Source organism: Pundamilia nyererei, unplaced genomic scaffold (assembly GCF_000239375.1).
Source record: "Pundamilia nyererei isolate P.nyererei 1_Seehausen unplaced genomic scaffold, PunNye1.0 scaffold00229, whole genome shotgun sequence".
In the NCBI taxonomy this organism is placed as follows: Eukaryota; Metazoa; Chordata; class Actinopteri; order Cichliformes; family Cichlidae; genus Pundamilia; species Pundamilia nyererei.
The window spans coordinates 70,087-86,681 of record NW_005187630.1 but is presented as its reverse complement, the minus strand read 5'-3'; the positions used below and the strand labels follow the sequence as shown (position 1 = coordinate 86,681).

Here is a 16,595-nt window from a genome sequence, read left to right as displayed (position 1 = left end):
TGTATAGAGTAGGCTTGTTTTAAGAATTCATTTTAATTTGAGGACATTTAGGTTGGGTAACAAAGATAAGACATAAAGGTGGGAATCAGAGTTTCTTCCTGGCATCATGGTAAAAGCTTTAAAACAGATTCAGACAAAGATTTAAACTTCAGCCTCTACAGTGATCCTGTAAATATGATGATGATGAAAGTTGGGCAAAAAAAAGACAAAAACAGCATGATTGTCTCTGACACGTGATTTTATTGTGTATAATGAACATTGTGTGCGATTGTTTCCCCGACTGTGTGGAGTTGAAGACTTGGTGTTGGTGTGTGAACCTTCCCCTCCCTCCAGACTACGACAAAGTGCAAAATAACAACCCTCAGGTAAATTCAACTCCCCGCCTCTCAGATTTGCTAACCTGCTCTTCAGACCTGTGTGACATAAAGCAAACGCGCTCTTCCACCAGCACAAATAGGACACATGGAGTTCATGTAAACAGAAAAACAAAGCAGAGCAGCGAAACATTTAGGAGGCCTCGAACATCTTCTTCCTGTCAGCTTTGTCCTCAATGTTCTTACGCCAGTCACCCACCGCTTCTGTAGGCTGCAGAGGACAGGAAGCAGCGAGTTAGTCCAAACAAACCGGGAATTTAGACATCTTAGTTTTATTAAAAAGAGAGGTGATTGAACTTAATCAGCTGATTTCTGCACTTTGACAGCTGACACATGGAAAACCAGCCCTTACATGCCTTACATGTGACTTTATGTTTCTAGAAGTAGAAAAATTCTGTAATACTGTAAAGACTGAATGATGAAATAATTGACAGGAATTAATTTTTTTTTTTGAAAAAGCAGTCTTTATTATGCTACTCCTAATAATTAAAAAATAAATAAATATTAATTTCCTGAATGAGTTTTACTTTGCATCACAAACTGTGAGATTTATTCAAGTTTTTCAGGAAAAAAAACACACAAAAGATGCAGAAGTCTCCAAAACGTCCTCCAAAAACTTGTGGACCAAATATGATTCAGTTGTTAATTACAGATTTAAGAGAAATTAGGAAAAAAATGCTTTTTAATTTCATCTGTGAGCAAATGTGTGATATACAAGGCTCCAGTGCTAGTTTCTGATCAGAAGTCCAAATACGTTCTCTTCCAGATTGCCGCCAAGTTTCCCTGGGTGTGCATATTATTTTTGGCTGTGTAAAAGTTGATTTATGTTTGAAATCTGCAATATAATCTCAGCCTGGAATTCAAAGGCCACGGTGTATCGTCTAACCGCGTGACGCTTTGACGTCCAAGTCACCAACAGTTTTTGGTGCACGTCAGAATTATTTTGTCATGAATGCCAAAACTTTGGAGAACATTATATATAATATTCTGATAGTGTAGGGTCATCACATTGATGATAAGCTGCTTCATAGATATTAAAACAGGTTTACTGGCACCACATCAGTAAAGTCAGTGATGTAAAAAAAGAATAAAAATCCATCACTGCTGGAACTAAAAGTGCAAACATGTCGATTTATCCTGACAAAACCACCCTCTGTCTGTGAACTCACCTCCTCCTTGACCTCTTTCTTGACCTGCTTCAGGTTGGCCCTCAGGTCCATGGTCACCTTGTGTTTGGAGCCCAGCAGAGCCTGCAGCATGGTGTCAGCAGACATACGCACTTTCTTCAGGGCAGGCTTCTTCACTCCTATCAGGTCCACAACTTTGATCTTCAGGTCTTCAATCTATGCACAGAAAGAAAGTGTTATATTTACCCTTCTTTACTTTTTAGAGGCCACTCTAATCCTGTTATGCTCCCAGAGGAAGATTACCTCTTTGTCAGTCTTTTGCACCTTGGCTTCGGCATCGTACCGCTCGTCATCGATCTTGTCGATGGCGGCGTGAAGCTTCTTGCAGAGTTCCTGTTGATGCATAAAGAAACCCCAGAAGATGATCTTCCCACAGCTTTAGAGTTATACGGCCTTCCCTTTTTATATCAAAAGTGCTGTTAAAGTAACAAAACCAGTGAGTAAATCATTTGTTTCAAGCTCATATAAAGTTTTAAACTACTTTTGCTTCTAAAAGTACACAAGACTGGAAGAGACATGCAAGTTACCGCGTTGCTAGCCATGCCGATCAAAGCAGCTAGGTGCTAAAGGATGTACATTCCTCTGGCAGAGGAGTGCTAATGTTAGCAGGTCACTCAGTGCTTCACTTAACACTTTCAGGTAATTTATGTTTATGATGAATTACAGCAGCAAAGTTCAGGCTAGCTTCTCATTTCATTAGCATCCTTTGAGTGTCCAGTTTCCATGCTGCATTATGGTGGCACTTAAATGCCAAAATAATAATAACAGTCATGTTTCTACTCAAAACAACAACATAATGAAATAAATACAGTAATAAACAACATAAATTAATTAATTAAATGAATACAGTAAAAAAGGCTATTATAGTAGCTGATTGTTTCCTGAACTACTAAAAGAAACATTTTATTCTTTTTTATTCTTTCTGTTTTCTCGGATAAACCCTGATGTCTCTCTCACCATCAGGGCGGCCTGGTCTCCGCTCAAGTCTGGAGGAGAACAGTGCTCGGCCATGTAGGCCTGTTTGGCCGTCTCGGTTTCCTTTTTCTCCTGCTCGATCCAGTTCATAGCAATCTGCAGGATCAAGCTCTGCAGGACATCATCAAACAAGTCTCGTGTTTAATGGTCTGCACTCAAACATACTCAGCAGCAGAAGAACTCAATTTTTTTTCATAATCCTTATTTACCTTGAGATGATGCCTGCGGCTGGAAGTCATCTTTTTCCTGTTTGAGAGGAAGTTGTGATCATTAATAATTGTAAAGGTTACATTTTTCTAATTCACATCTTTTTTGGATCCAGATATTAAACATTTAAAGGGAGCATCTTTAAAAGGAGGCAGATTTCTGTGCATATATAAATGAGGTATAGTGTGCATCAATCAGACAGGATGTTCTTCGCACTTACTCAGACATCTTGGCGGTTTTTCGGGTTCACAACCTGCAGTAAGACAAACATAAAACTGAGTGACTGGAGGAAACGTTGAGGTCTTTCTGAGCCCTGCTGAACACCAGAGATGTTCAGATAATCAGTGTGAGGTTCTCTGAGATCAGCATGTTCTGCTGCTGTGATGGAGATGGATAGACGGGAATATTTGTGCCGTAACGCGATCTGAGGCCACAGCTGAAGAGCAGCGACGTCAACTGAACTAAACTGGGCTGGCCGGGATCGTGTGTCACGTCTCTTCGGTTTACACGTGATCGAGTGAAGGATTAATTTGAAAAAATCTCCAGTGGAATATCATTAACTAACATGACATCATGAACTAGCTGACAGTAGCTAACCTTTAGTAACTACCCATAGTGTCTCTGAGGCACTCTGACAGCATGTCTTCACTTCATGACCAATTAATGTCACTTTTTGATTAGAAGATTAGGTTAGACATCTTTTTTTGTTTGTTTGTTTAGGCAGGGTATATATACATATATAAGATTAATTAATGATTCAAGTGTTGTTCAGTTTTTAACTTTATACATAAACATTTTCAGGGAACCAGAAAATATTTACCAAACCAGAATCAGATTTTTGTAATTCCAGGCCTTCTGATCAGCTCATATTTCTGTTGTACGCACATCCAAAAAGTCAATGAACAATTTGAGGCAAAACAGCTGAAATCAGGTCTTTGACAAGACTGAGGCAGAGCAGCTGAACACGTCATATAAATTTAGGTTTGACAGAAAAAGGTCAAATGTCACCAACAAATGTAAAGAAGCCACTTGGATTGAGTGAGGAACAGTCAGAGCTGTAATCCTGCTTTAAATCATGTCTTTTCTAAACACAGTCGTTTTGAGACGTGGCTGCATGCAGCATCTTTTTATTCTATCTGATAAAATAGAAGATGCTGCTCTCAGAGAAGCTCAAAGATGCTGGAGATATTAGAAAAAGAAAAAAGATAAAGTAAGGAAGATTTCTCACCTATTGAGAGGAGGAAGAAGAGGACAGGACACACTTGGTGGAAGAAAAGGAGACACTGCCAAAGCCACAGACAGTGAAAAATGAAATAGGTATATATGGTGGTTTGCGATGCCTCAGCAAAATGCCCAGATCCTCTTTATGGAAATGGATTCCCAGGCAGACCAATAGGCCTGCGAGCTCCTGAAATACACCCGGCCCAGCCCTGCTCTGCAAAACGCCCTCCCTGTGAGAACCCTTCATGCCTCCATGCTGTGTTTGTGTATATGGAATAAACTTAAAGGAGCATGAACAGAACACGTTTTATGTCTTCAGAAGGCTTTGGACAGATTTAATATATGTTTTGATCTTTAACTCAAAAGGAGCATTTTAAGCCCTGCAGCATCACAACAAATGGAAATCTTCAGCTTTCCTGTAAAACCCAACGTTAAATTATTATGTGTTTCCTTCTTTACTGTTTTATGTATTTTGTTTAATTATTTAATTTGAATTTTTCTATGAAAAGTTGCCAAAATTTCAAATAACGAGGACAGTGTATGTGTTTTAAAGTTTAGGCTGCAGATTCCTCTAAACACCCGGGTTTACAAAACAAGTGTCTATTATTGGCTCCGAATGATGTCATTAAGCTTGGCTAGCCCTAACAGGGTCATCACAAAGCTCTCCCTTTGACCAAATAAGCACCGCCCACCTGCTGATCAAAGCTTTTGTTTGAGATTCACAGCCAATCAGAAGAAAGTTCCTAAAATGAGGGGCTACACCAAGCCCAGCTTAATTTAAAGAAGGATTATTTTGAGCCACAAATTACACAAAGCTACGCTAACATAGTTTAAAAATAAAAACATGGAAATGCTTCCAACATGTGAACATTTCTGCAACATGATTTTTTACTTGCAACAGGGTAAGATGAGCTTACTTTAATAATCTCAATAGTCTAAAGTTTAAACTGTTAAACTGAATCAGATGTTTTTTCTTTACATGCAGAAACTGTTTGAAAACTAGAAAGATGAGATGGTTGAATCGTTGCTTCTTTGTGTGGAAAATATCTAAAAAGGATTTTTTTTTTGCTTGCTCTCTGAAAACATGATGTTTTGGGTTCAATAGCAAAAACTGCTTGAACTTTTGTAAATGTTATTGTGCATTTAGAAATGTAATTACTTTTTTAAAAGAAGTATCATTTATATAGGTTTCATTGTTTGCTCTCTTAACTATCAGTTTTATAGTTTTTATGCTGCAGACTGGAAAAGTCATGTCGGAGAATCTCTTCTCTCAGCTGAAAATGAGTTTTCCTCTTTCAGAACGAGCGCAGGTCCTCTAAATGTTTTTTCTAATAAATTTGTCAAAAATCGAATTTCTTTGAAGTGTCAGTGTGAAAATGTTTAGGAATCAATTTGAAGGGCATTAAACTGTTACTAAGTGGACACAAGTAGCAACAAATTAATCCTTATTTCAAAACTTTTATTGCTAACGATTCCATGAAAAGCTGTACATTTTGAACTGACGTTTCTCTGCCAGATGTTTCAACTGCAGACAAAGTTAAATTCACTTTGTTTTGGTTCAGTCTCTCTGACGCGCAGGGGTGACAGCGTGACAAAAACAGCCAAAAAATCATCAAGAAACTGTCTGAACTTTTGTCCCTGAGGGTCCAGACGAGACCCAGAGACACCTTCAGTCACTCAGACCTCAGTCTTAAATGCCCCCGCCGCCCTCCACCATCTCCGCCGATCCAGGCGGCTTTTAGGAGCTCTCGAACATCTTCTTCCTGTCGGCCTTGTCCTCGATGTTTTTACGCCAGTCGCCAACGTCTGCAGGCTGGAAAGAATGAGAAGAACTTGTCAACACCTCAAACTGAGACCAAACATTTTATATTTTTTCTATTTTATGCTTGAACCTATAACGTTTTAAATCTGTGGTTGAAGTAACTGAAATAAAGCAAAAGATGTTCAAACAATAAAAACTAAACTGATCTGGAAACGAAATGAAACTAAACTGACAAAAACAAAATAAATAAATAAAACTAATTAGAAAATCCAAAACTATAATAACAGAGCCATAACCATTTACACTTGTGCCTGAGGCTTGCCTGACTCCTAAATGATAGCTGTGCATAGATGAAAACATGTGCAATAAATAAAAATGAAAATAAATAAATGTAGTTTAAGAGAAACACTAACTTGTACAATATTTGAATGTTTAGGCCTCTATGTTTTAATTTTCATCTCTATAACGGTTCGCATGTCATGCCTAACTTCACTGCTGATGATCATTTTTTATGTGCATTGTAAAACTGTCGTTTTATTTATTTATTTTATTTTGTGTAGCAGAAATCTGATTTACAGTTTTAGAGAAGAGAGAGAAATCATTTAAATTTAGATAATAATTAAATTATTTCATTCAAATAATGAGATCACTCGAGATCCACTGTATCGAGCTGCTGGGCCAAACGTGAGGCGTGATAATGACGGAGAGAAGCTCTGCAAACCTGCTGAATCAGCGTTCACCTCAGATCAGTTCCTAACACGTGGCTACGCTCTGTTTCTTTCGATGAATTCGGTCCAGTGAGCTAAACTGAATCCTGAAGTTGTTTAAGCTGCAGCAGTGGGACACAGTGATGATGAAACAAGCCGATTTCCTTGCTGTGAAAACCTCGTGTCTCACCTCCTCTTTCACCTCCTTCTTGACCTGCTTCAGGTTGGCCCTCAGGTCCATGGTCACCTTGTGTTTGGAGCCCAGCAGAGCCTGCAGCATGGCGTCTGCAGACATGCGCACTTTCTTCAGGGCAGGCTTCTTCACACCGGCCAGCTCGATCACCTTCAGCTTCAGATCCTCAATCTGGAGGTCGAGAATCGTTCGTTAAAAGCTGGAAAAGCAGCCAGTCAGATCCGCAGGTACTCCGGCTTCCTCCCACACTCCAAAGACATCCAGGTTTCTAAGCTGCTGTGAACCGTTCACGTGAGTGTGAATGGTTGTGTGTCTCTCTGTGATGGACTGCCAACCTGTCCTGGTTGTAACTATCACCTATGAAAACTGGGACAGACGTCTGCCCCCTACAGTCCTGAACTGATTTAGCAGCTAGGAATATAAAAACCATTTTAAACACATGAAACATGTTCCAGCAGCACACAGTTAACTGAGTTTCAGACTTTTATGAAAATCAAAAATGCCCTCATATCAAACCTACGCCTCCTTTTTCCTTCCAGCTCTTTCATACTTATCCAGCTGCCTCTCAACATTCATTATAATAGTTACAATTCATACTTTTTGAGTAAAAAAGACCTGCTCACTGTCAGCGACAGTCGTCACTCAGTAGTGTTAGAGCCACTGATTCTGATATTTAGCACTGAAATCTACACCTACCCAGTCGAGAATGCTCAAAGGAACTAGATCTGGAAATAAAGCATGCACACACGATGACATTAAGATTAAAAACATCTAAAAGTAAAGTGAGTTTTCCATAATCTCGCTCAAACTCTCACCTCTTTGTCGGCTTTCTGCACTTTGATCTCGGTGTCGTATCTCGACTCGTCGATCTTGTCAATGGCGGCGTGAAGCTTCTTGCAGGCGTCCTTTTAAAGTGCAGAACGAACGCTTTTCATTAGCAGTCAGCATGGATGTTCACTTTGGAGGTATTTATCTGAATTCCTCTATTTTATATATATTTCATGTTTATTTCTCTTTTACCTCATAGATGTGGTTTCTAGCTAAAACATGAATTTGTAAGAAATAAATGGTTGGCATCAGTACATTGCATTAACATACTTTTATTTTGAAAATTATGAATTTCAGCTAAATGTAAAATAAGGTCACATAACTGCTTAGAAAATATTCATAGCTTTTTAATCACGGACATGTAATGGAATGTAAGATTCAACCAGCTCATAACACAAATGTTTCACCTTCCTCTGATGTCCTAAACTCAACTTTTTGCAACCTGCTCCACTACAATGAGGAAAACTCCCCGATGTTTTCTTGTGGTCATAAGAAAGTGTAAGCATATGACACAGTTTTGTTCTAACCGTAAGGGCAGCCAGGTCTCCGCTGAGGTCAGAAGGTGGGCAGTTCTCAGCCAAGTAGGCCTCCTTCGCTGCTGCGATGTCTGTCTTCTCCTGCTCGAGCCAGTTGGCGGCGATGTGCAGCATCAAACTCTGCAGGAAGACGAAAACATGCAAAGTGAAGAGAGAGCCTCCAAAAATTCAAAGGTTTTAGAAAACAAAAGGTTTAAGCCTCACCTTCAGATGATGCCTGCGGCTGGACGTCATTTTCTTTCCCCTGTGAGACAGAGATTAGAAAATTACCTTCAGAGCTGAAATGACCGACTGTAATTTTTCTGCATTTTGGTAATTCAGTTCCTTATTTTACGCAACACCTTTCTATGTCTACAAAATCTGCTTCTGCGCGAAGCTATAGATGTCATGGATCGCTGACCCAGGGTTGGGGGTTTGTTTTGAGTTTTCTTTAGCTTTTAATTGTGATTATCTTTGTCACATTATTCGGTGCTGGTTTCAGTTCCAAGTGCGAGCAGCTGACCTAGAGTTTGTCTTAGAGCTGTTTGTGTTCTGGTTTCACATGTTCTGGTGGTACTGCAGCATTTCTTGGTTTCAGACTGGTTTATTTGTCCCTCGTTTTTTCCGCTTCGCTTGTGTTTCTGTGTCAAGCTCATATGTCTTCGTCCAGGTCTCACTGTTAGGTAGTTCCTGTTTTATTTTGATAGTCCCTTATCCTGTGTGTGTCATGTTCAGTTGGCTTGTTCCCTCGTTATCCTCTGTGTGTATTTATTGTCTCAGTCGTCCCTTCCCTTTTGTCATGTTCTCCCTTAAGCTGTGTGCCTCGTGTGTTTCATGGCTAATTTCTGAGGTTCTGCAATAAAGCTGCTTTTGGAGTTTACATTTTGTCTGTGGAGTTCTGTGTTTTGGTCCTAAACCCGTCTGTCACACAGCAAACCTGACAATACAAATCCACCTGTCAGCACCTCTCACTCCCACTGATAAGTGCTTCATGTGCAATCATCTTAAAGAAGGTGAACCAGAAGCAGGAGTAAGAAAAGAAGAAGAAGATGGGGGAGAGACAAAAGGAGGTAAAGAAGAAGAGGAAGGAGAAGGAGGAGAAACACAGAAGAAGGGGAAGACTTGGAAAAAAGGCAAGCAAATAAGGAGAAAATGAAAAAAGTAAAATTGTACTCACTCAGTCATTTTGGCTGTTTGTGATCTTCACACCCTGCAGAGACAGAAAACACTCGTTAGTCAAATGCGAGGAGTGAAAAGTAACAGAACCCTGACTCTGCCTGACTCACAGCTCAGCTGGACACACCTGTTATTGATTGGGTGCCCTTTGACCTCCAGCGAGAAACACGATGCGCTTTACTATCATGGAAAATCACACTGCCACAAACCAGCTAATTTTGGACAGGAGGGGTCAGGCGCCCAGGAGCGCTCGACAGTTGTCCCCTCTGAAGACATTTCTGCCTGGAATTTAAGTTGTTGGAGCGAGCCAACGATCTGAGCACTAAATGTCACCAGCAGATGAACCGAGTGTGGCAGCGAGTGCACAGTGAGAGCAGCTAACAGATTTCAACATCCTGAAGCCATGCCAGGCACCAAAGTGTGTGCCCAGGTCACCATCTGGAGAATGAGGCTTTTTTAAAAATAAAGTCTGCATCCATCATCGAAATACAAATCCTCACTTTCACAGCCCAACCTAAAAGACACAAACTGAGTCCTGTGAGCTAAGAGTCACTAATTTAGCTCAAAGATGCATAGAAAGACTCAAATCATTTAGGACTGATTATAGAAAAACACACATTCCTTAAACTTGGTCAGCAGAACGTGCAGGAAACGACTCTTCTTCACCTCTAAATAAAACCATTTTCTCAATTTTTTTCATGATGGTATGATCTATATGATCTATCTGGATTTGATGTGATCTCTAAATGATTTGAGGAATGGCAGGTCTATAATATCCAAAAACTCCAACCAACTCTGTGTGCAGATTTAAGCTAAAGTGGTAAAACAAACGCATCTTCGAACATTGTTTCAAGCCTCAAATCTTGACAGTTTCGTCAACAGCATGCAAGCTGCAAAGCAAACATCAATAAAAGCTCTGCAACACCAAAATCCACATTTAACCCGTCTGCATGTCCAGTATCGTCCGCTGTCTGAATAGCCATCGTAAGTGTCAGCTCCAGCTAACTGCTCCTTCTCTCTCTCTCTAAACACAACATCAGAGGTCAGAGGTCACAGCTGCAGCAACATCTTTAAAAACAAAAAAATTAGTCCTTCGTGCTTAAAAAGCCTCTCCAGAATTCCCGGACCCCCCACCTCTTGAGCAGCCCTCCCTGTATTGTTCCCTGACAGTGAGTGAAGCTATAGGAGAAATTCTCACCTACTAAGCAAGACGAGGAAGAAGAACAGGGAGGGAGACACAGCTAAGTCTCAAACAGTAAAGATTAAACAGAGTATATAGGCTATAAAGTGCTGGCTCAGCAGGAAAGCCAGCCCTCTTTATGGTAGCAGAGCTACTTCAGACCAATGGGTCATCAGGCTCCAGAAATACCACGAGGAACCTCATAAATTTCTACTGGAGGAAGTCGCCTCCCTGGATGAGAGGCTGGACGGGAGGCTGGACAGACGCTATCAGGTTCCCACCCGCAGAGGCCAGCGGAGGGACGAAGCAATTGTCACACAACAGTCAAACGGAGTGGCTGACGTAATTCAATCTCACTGATTCCCACTGAGCTCTGAGAACAGCATTTGAAGCTGTTAGACACAATCAAGTTCAGCTGTCGTTAAAATGAGGCTTCAGCACCAAGTTACTCTTCATGCACATGACATCACTGATGTCCTGTCCAGGGTTAAGGTTAAGGGTTGAGTGTAGGGGTGAGGGGGAGAGGGAGGGTGAATTAAATTCACCCCTTTTTAAAATGTTAATGCCGAAATGAAAGTACAACTGTATATCAAAGGTAACATCCTGTAATTTCAGCAAATGTCCCTGTAAACTGTGTGAATGTTGCAAAACAAAAAGAACCATCACCCTCGATGGGCCACCGGTGACGTGGTGAACGTTAAGAGGTTAAACACAAAATCAAACCATAAAAACTGACAGCCAGTACAACTTAAAATCTGCTCTTTGAGCAAAGGGGGCCGTGGATTTTGTTCCACACCCTTGGTAGAGTCAGTGTGCCAAATACAGAGCAATCAAAAACAGAAAAACTACAACAAAACTAAATCTGACAAAATGGCATCAAACAAAGTCTGACTTAAGAAGACAGTTTAATACTGATGAGTTTTATGTGCTTGAAGCCATAATGCTGATGGTCATTTTGAAATTTGGACATATATTTTGTAAAATTTTTAAAAAGTCATAAATAAAAATCTAATATTTAAATGAAACAAATTAACGTGTAAATGTAAGTTAAAATGTATAAATGAAGCAAAACAACTAATTTGGCATCATTTTGGCTTTTTCCTCTTTGCTTACAGACGGAAATCGAAAGAAAATTTCCTTCCTTCAGTTTTTGGTGGATTACATTACAAATAAAAAAAAGAATTATATAAGCCATATTATTATCCTAACAGTGAAATAATGTTTGATGGTTTGATATGTATGCTTACCACATATAGATGCAACACCAGTATAATACTGATGTACTACACTGTGCTACTACCTATAATAAGCACATTAATAAGCACTAATATTTCAATACGAATGTACTAAATGTTCGATTTTGTTTTGACTATCCAAATATTAGTATTTGAGGGTGTTTTTTTTTAAATGCACATTAAGTTTGAAATTCATCACACCAGGTCGCTGCCTATGAGAGGGAATCAGGAAAGTGAAAGTAAGACAGGGAATGTAACTTGACCAATCATCGTTTTGTTTCTGGTCTTTATGTTCTGTTTCTATCACTGAATGCATTAACGATGACTTATTGTTATTATTGTTGATTTACTGTTAATAGAAGCTGAAAACAGTCTGATTGACTGCATTCTTCCTTAGAACTATAAATCAAAAGAGAAACACTTGAAAGTTTAGGAAAAAACAATTTCTGATGTTTAACACAACCGTTGTTAGCTGTTCCCCTCTCAGCCATGACATTCACAAATGGAAAGATATCTAAACATCTAAACATACCTGATAAACTATGTTGAGAAATCCCTACTTAATTTATACGAGTTATTTAACATAAAAACTGTAAATATTGTAAGGAATGAAGACAAATTGAATGCAGTGGTTAAACAAAGAGTGATGAAGGTCAAAAGAGTAACAGCACTCACCATTTGTAGAACTCTGTGTGGCTGCAGCTTTATTGGTGATCAAATATGATTTGATTACAAACGATTGAGCAGTAAATTCCAGGTATGACGAAAAAAAGTTGAGTCTTGAGTCAGATAGCTGAGTCTTCTAGGACTCAAACTAAAAAGAGAAGATGTAAAAGAAGAAAACGGAGCCAGCAAATAAAGGATGAAAGGGCTCTCTACTGACATCTGGTGGTTCAACATCAGCACAACACATCTCAGTTTCTAACTGCCTATTTGGAAATGTAAGTTATGTTAAAGTCATCTTACACCTGGAAAAAAAAGCTTTTTCTGCTTTAGATTTCTGATTGAACCTGATTGAACTCAGGAGTAAGTGAATATACAACAGCCCGTATAAATTAGCCCAACTTAAATTAGCCGTTAAAATAAAAAAAGACCGCCTTGAAAAAAGTGCAGCTTCACAGCATTGCCTTATTCCAAAAAGAACATTTAATTGCACGTAAGAGATCAGAGGCAACAGTGATGAAGAGCTGTAACATCCCAGAATGAGCAAAACAAAAGTTGGATGAGAAAGTCTTTAAGAGGTCTCAAACATCTTCTTCCTGTCAGCCTTGTCCTCAATGTTCTTGCGCCAGTCGCCCACCACCTCAGCAGACTGCAGGACACAAACACAGCCCACCATCAGCAACAGTTAACTGTTTTTAGCTCTCTTAAACAATCAGCCTGCAAACACTCACCTCCTCCTTCACTTCCTTCTTGACCTGCTTCAGGTTGGCCCTGAGGTCCATGTTTACCGTGTGTTTGGAGCCCAGAAGAGCTTTAAGCATGGCGTCGGCACTCATACGCACTTTCTTCAAGGCTGGTTTCTTCACTCCGGCCAGCTCGATGACCTTCATCTTCAGTTCATTGATCTGAAGTCAAAAGGAGAAGCTCAAAGGCTGAACAGAGCAGATAAACACAGACCCACGCAGTATACTGCAGCACACAATCTGCTAAAAGGAGGACAGATGCACACAATCCTCCACCTCTTTGTCGGCCTTTTCCACTTTGACCTGGGTGTCGTATCTCTCCTCATCAATCTTATCAATGGCCTGATGCAGCTTTTTGCAGAAGTCCTGTCGAGAATTAAAAGAAAAAAAAAAAACAGATGCAGTTGTTGTCATATAAACAGCCCATCATGTAAGAGTGAGGTTGACGTTCTTACCATCAGAGCTGCTTGGTCTCTGCTCAGGTCGAGGGCGGCACAGTTCTCTGCGAGGTAAGCTTCTTTGGTGACGATGATTTCAGCAGCTTCCTGTTCGAGCAAGTTGGCAGCGATTTGCAGCATTAAACTCTGAAAGAGGACGACAAAGAGATTCCACATTATTACTGCTGTGTGTTGTACTGTTGTTCTTGATGCTGCTTCATTTACTTTTGGGGCCATGTAGATGCAGCGCTGATAATCTTAACAGAGTCTCACCTTGAGATGATGCCTGCGGCTTGAAGTCATCTTCTTTCCCCTTTAATTCATAAAGACGCGACATATTTAAAACAACATTCGAGTATTCTGATGTAAACTCCTCACAAAATGATGAATGTGATATCCTGATTGGCTCTTTCAAAGTGTTTTACACAGAATAAACATACTCACTCAGACATTGTGGCTTCCTTCAGGTTTCTGACTCTGGTAATAATCCGAAAAAATGAAGAAGAAAATGAAAGCAAAGATTTGAGACAATGTAAGTAACAAAAGATTCCATTCAGTAAATTCAATGAATTTATTACCTCCACCAAAGAGGTCATGTGTTAACCATGGGCAACTGAAACGTGTGGTGTGTACCATAATATATAAAAATCTTAAATGTCACACCACATATGACCTCTAAACTCTTCTTCAAGGTCAATATACTGATCTGAAGATCAACGTGATAATAATCCAATATAGAGCTGTTTAAAACTACGTTTCCTGCTGCCTTAGTTTGTACTGACAGCATTAGGAATATAAGGAAATATGGGAATTCGAAATCTATTCCAATTATAGTTTGAATCCAAATATCACGTCACCTCTGACCTCATCTTTACACACACATCTCGTCTTTATTTTTACTACACTACAAACTCCATAAAGTAGATTTAAAAAGAATAAAGAGAACAAAATGAATGTGAACGAAAAACAACACTATTCCCAAAAAAGTAAACTGCCCAGAGAGTGAGCTGAGGTTTGGGTGCCTGTCAGTTACCAAAGATGGTTTTACAGGCTGAATCGTGGGATGTTTTTTCACAGGACTCTGTTACCTGGATAATGACATACAAGCCACGCTTTTATAAATTTAGATTTGCTATTAAAATGCAACTTGGTGTAGAAATATGTGTTAAAATCAATAAGTACATCACAAATACTCTTAAAGTTCAGTTTTGTTCTGCTCTATTTTTGATGTCTCCCTCTGGAAACTTCCCCCAACAGCTTCCACAGGAGGTTTGTGCATTTTTGGTCATTTAAGAATAGAAACTTCAGGGTGAATCTTGTGCCAGCTGGGCCACTGCTAATCCTGGCTCAGTGTCAAAGGTCAACCATCACATGTCGGAGAGTAATGCAATCCAAGAGGACGACATTGAGATGTGAAAATGATCAAACTGTTAAAAAAATGATTTAATTTATATTTTCTGTCATTTGATCCCAGCTGATTAACTTTAGGACAACACCTGAATCAGACTGCTGCAGGCTTTTACACGTGTAGTTCATTCACTTTCACATTTTACTAATTATTTTACTGGCAGAGACAATCGCTCATTATCTCGGTGCAGCAACATTTTCTCTTTCCTTTTGCCTTTCAGGAGAGCTCAGGTGGATGTGCTGGAACCATCTGATTTTTCAGTTCTTTGACCCTGCAGGCTGATAACTGTTTGAGTCGATTTATTTACAGATTCTAATGCAGTTGAATAAAACTATATGTGCATTAATCACGAGTTTTAATACCATGTTAATAATTTAAAAAAATAAGAAGGAGCTTAATTGTGATGTTCAGTGTGAAAACGAGATAGAAATGTCTTTTAACCAGTTTGGAAAACTCATTTTTGAAACAATAAATCTTTCTTGTTCTTGTTTCTTGTTTATTTATAAATATGGAAATCTAGTTTGTTTTTTAATCTTACAGTAGTTTTATGTAGATTTTATAGTTTTATGCACATAATGTAAGGGTGCAAGATGGTAAAACCATAATATATAAACAGGAAACATCCAAAAAATATGAAAACTTTACTCATTACCTCAGTTATGATTGAAAACTTCAGTAATTCTGTACATAATAATTTTCTTATTGAATACATTCATTCAAGATTTATATATTGAAGGTTTTTTAACCTGTTATAAGATTAATCTGCACCAGACTCACTAAATTGTATTTCCTGTGAGGATCAGCTTCACTTTAAGCATTAAGTAAAAGAGTTTCTCACCTACAAAGTGATGATGAGGAGGCCGGCAGAGACTGGCTGAAGGGCTGGGACGCAGTGAGGGAGTCACTGATTAAAAAGCTAACTCTGTGGGGTATATATGGGCTTGGACGGGGGTTTGGCTGTTCAACTTTTATGGCCATGAGAAGCCCTGAGACCGACCAGGCCAATCAGCTCCTGAAATGCCTTCATCCTTTGACCAGTCACCTCATAAATAGTCAATCCAAGGCGGTCAGCAGTCCTCCTTGGGACAGGTCAGGCTGACAGCTGGACATGAGGCACTATGCACAGGGAGATAAGGAAATGATGAGACTTAAATCATACTTAATATGACTTAAAGCTTGGGATAATTTCTAGTTTAGGGCATTCATAAATCAGCAAAACCAGCTGTGACAACGTCAAGAAATCAAAACCGAGGGGATGCTAAGAGATAAATAAAAAATAAATAAAAAAAACATTTATTTTGGGCATCAGATTAAAGCATTAAATATTTGAAATAGAGTTTGTCTTCAAGCTTCACTGTGTTTAAGCAGTTTCTTGTGATGTAAATGTTGGATAGATCAGAGATTCTGGAGGTTTTTTGCAATTATCTACAAAACGAAAGAATGCACTTAAACTGTACATACACCCTTTGTCATTAGGAGTGCGTTGCCTTAATAATTCAGAGATTTGTGCAGAAACATGCTTTAAAATACAATCAGAACTTCCGTGATCCACAGTATCTGCTGCTGTGGTATGAACTTCTGGATGCAGACATTGTTAAAATACTCACGTTACATTGGCAGCAACTGAAAAGAAAAAAGAGATAGAAATTTTAAAAACGGCAATAAATAGAAACAGTGAACATTTTCACATATAAGGCAAAGAAAGACAAATATGATAAAAACTGTGACTCACCTGAAAATGTCCATTTGAATGTGGTTTTGTAATCAACACAAAAATCCAAAAT

General features: G+C 39.2%; 3 protein-coding genes across 4 annotated transcripts; all 3 read right to left on the bottom strand.

The window, feature by feature from the left end:
• Positions 1-220: 220 nt before the first annotated feature.
• LOC102196013 (troponin I, fast skeletal muscle-like) lies at positions 221-4,065 on the bottom strand. The gene is made up of 7 exons (XM_005748752.1): positions 3,972-4,065; positions 2,964-2,996; positions 2,746-2,782; positions 2,519-2,647; positions 1,805-1,894; positions 1,544-1,717; positions 221-585 (listed from the first exon to the last, which is right to left on the bottom strand). Exons 2-7 carry the CDS (start codon positions 2,969-2,971, stop codon positions 508-510), a joined length of 516 nt encoding a protein of 171 aa, XP_005748809.1. The 5' UTR covers positions 2,972-2,996; positions 3,972-4,065; the 3' UTR covers positions 221-507.
• A 1,341-nt stretch (positions 4,066-5,406) lies between these two features.
• On the bottom strand, positions 5,407-10,447 carry LOC102195168 (troponin I, fast skeletal muscle-like). Of its 2 annotated transcripts, none has more exons than XM_013914842.1 (7): positions 10,348-10,447; positions 9,147-9,179; positions 8,195-8,234; positions 7,982-8,110; positions 7,442-7,531; positions 6,624-6,797; positions 5,407-5,777 (listed from the first exon to the last, which is right to left on the bottom strand). In XM_013914842.1, the coding sequence occupies exons 2-7, from the start codon at positions 9,152-9,154 to the stop codon at positions 5,703-5,705; spliced, it is 516 nt and encodes a 171-aa protein (XP_013770296.1). In that variant the 5' UTR covers positions 9,155-9,179; positions 10,348-10,447; the 3' UTR covers positions 5,407-5,702. The 2 variants fall into 2 exon arrangements, with proteins under 2 accessions (XP_013770296.1, XP_005748806.1); XM_005748749.2 differs by having other exon boundaries at positions 10,344-10,440.
• Positions 10,448-12,686: 2,239 nt separating this feature from the next.
• Positions 12,687-16,125, bottom strand: LOC102195446 (troponin I, fast skeletal muscle-like). The gene is made up of 7 exons (XM_005748750.2): positions 15,650-16,125; positions 13,848-13,880; positions 13,677-13,716; positions 13,422-13,550; positions 13,243-13,332; positions 12,955-13,128; positions 12,687-12,872 (listed from the first exon to the last, which is right to left on the bottom strand). Exons 1-7 carry the CDS (start codon positions 15,787-15,789, stop codon positions 12,795-12,797), a joined length of 684 nt encoding a protein of 227 aa, XP_005748807.1. The 5' UTR covers positions 15,790-16,125; the 3' UTR covers positions 12,687-12,794.
• Positions 16,126-16,595: the final 470 nt, after the last annotated feature.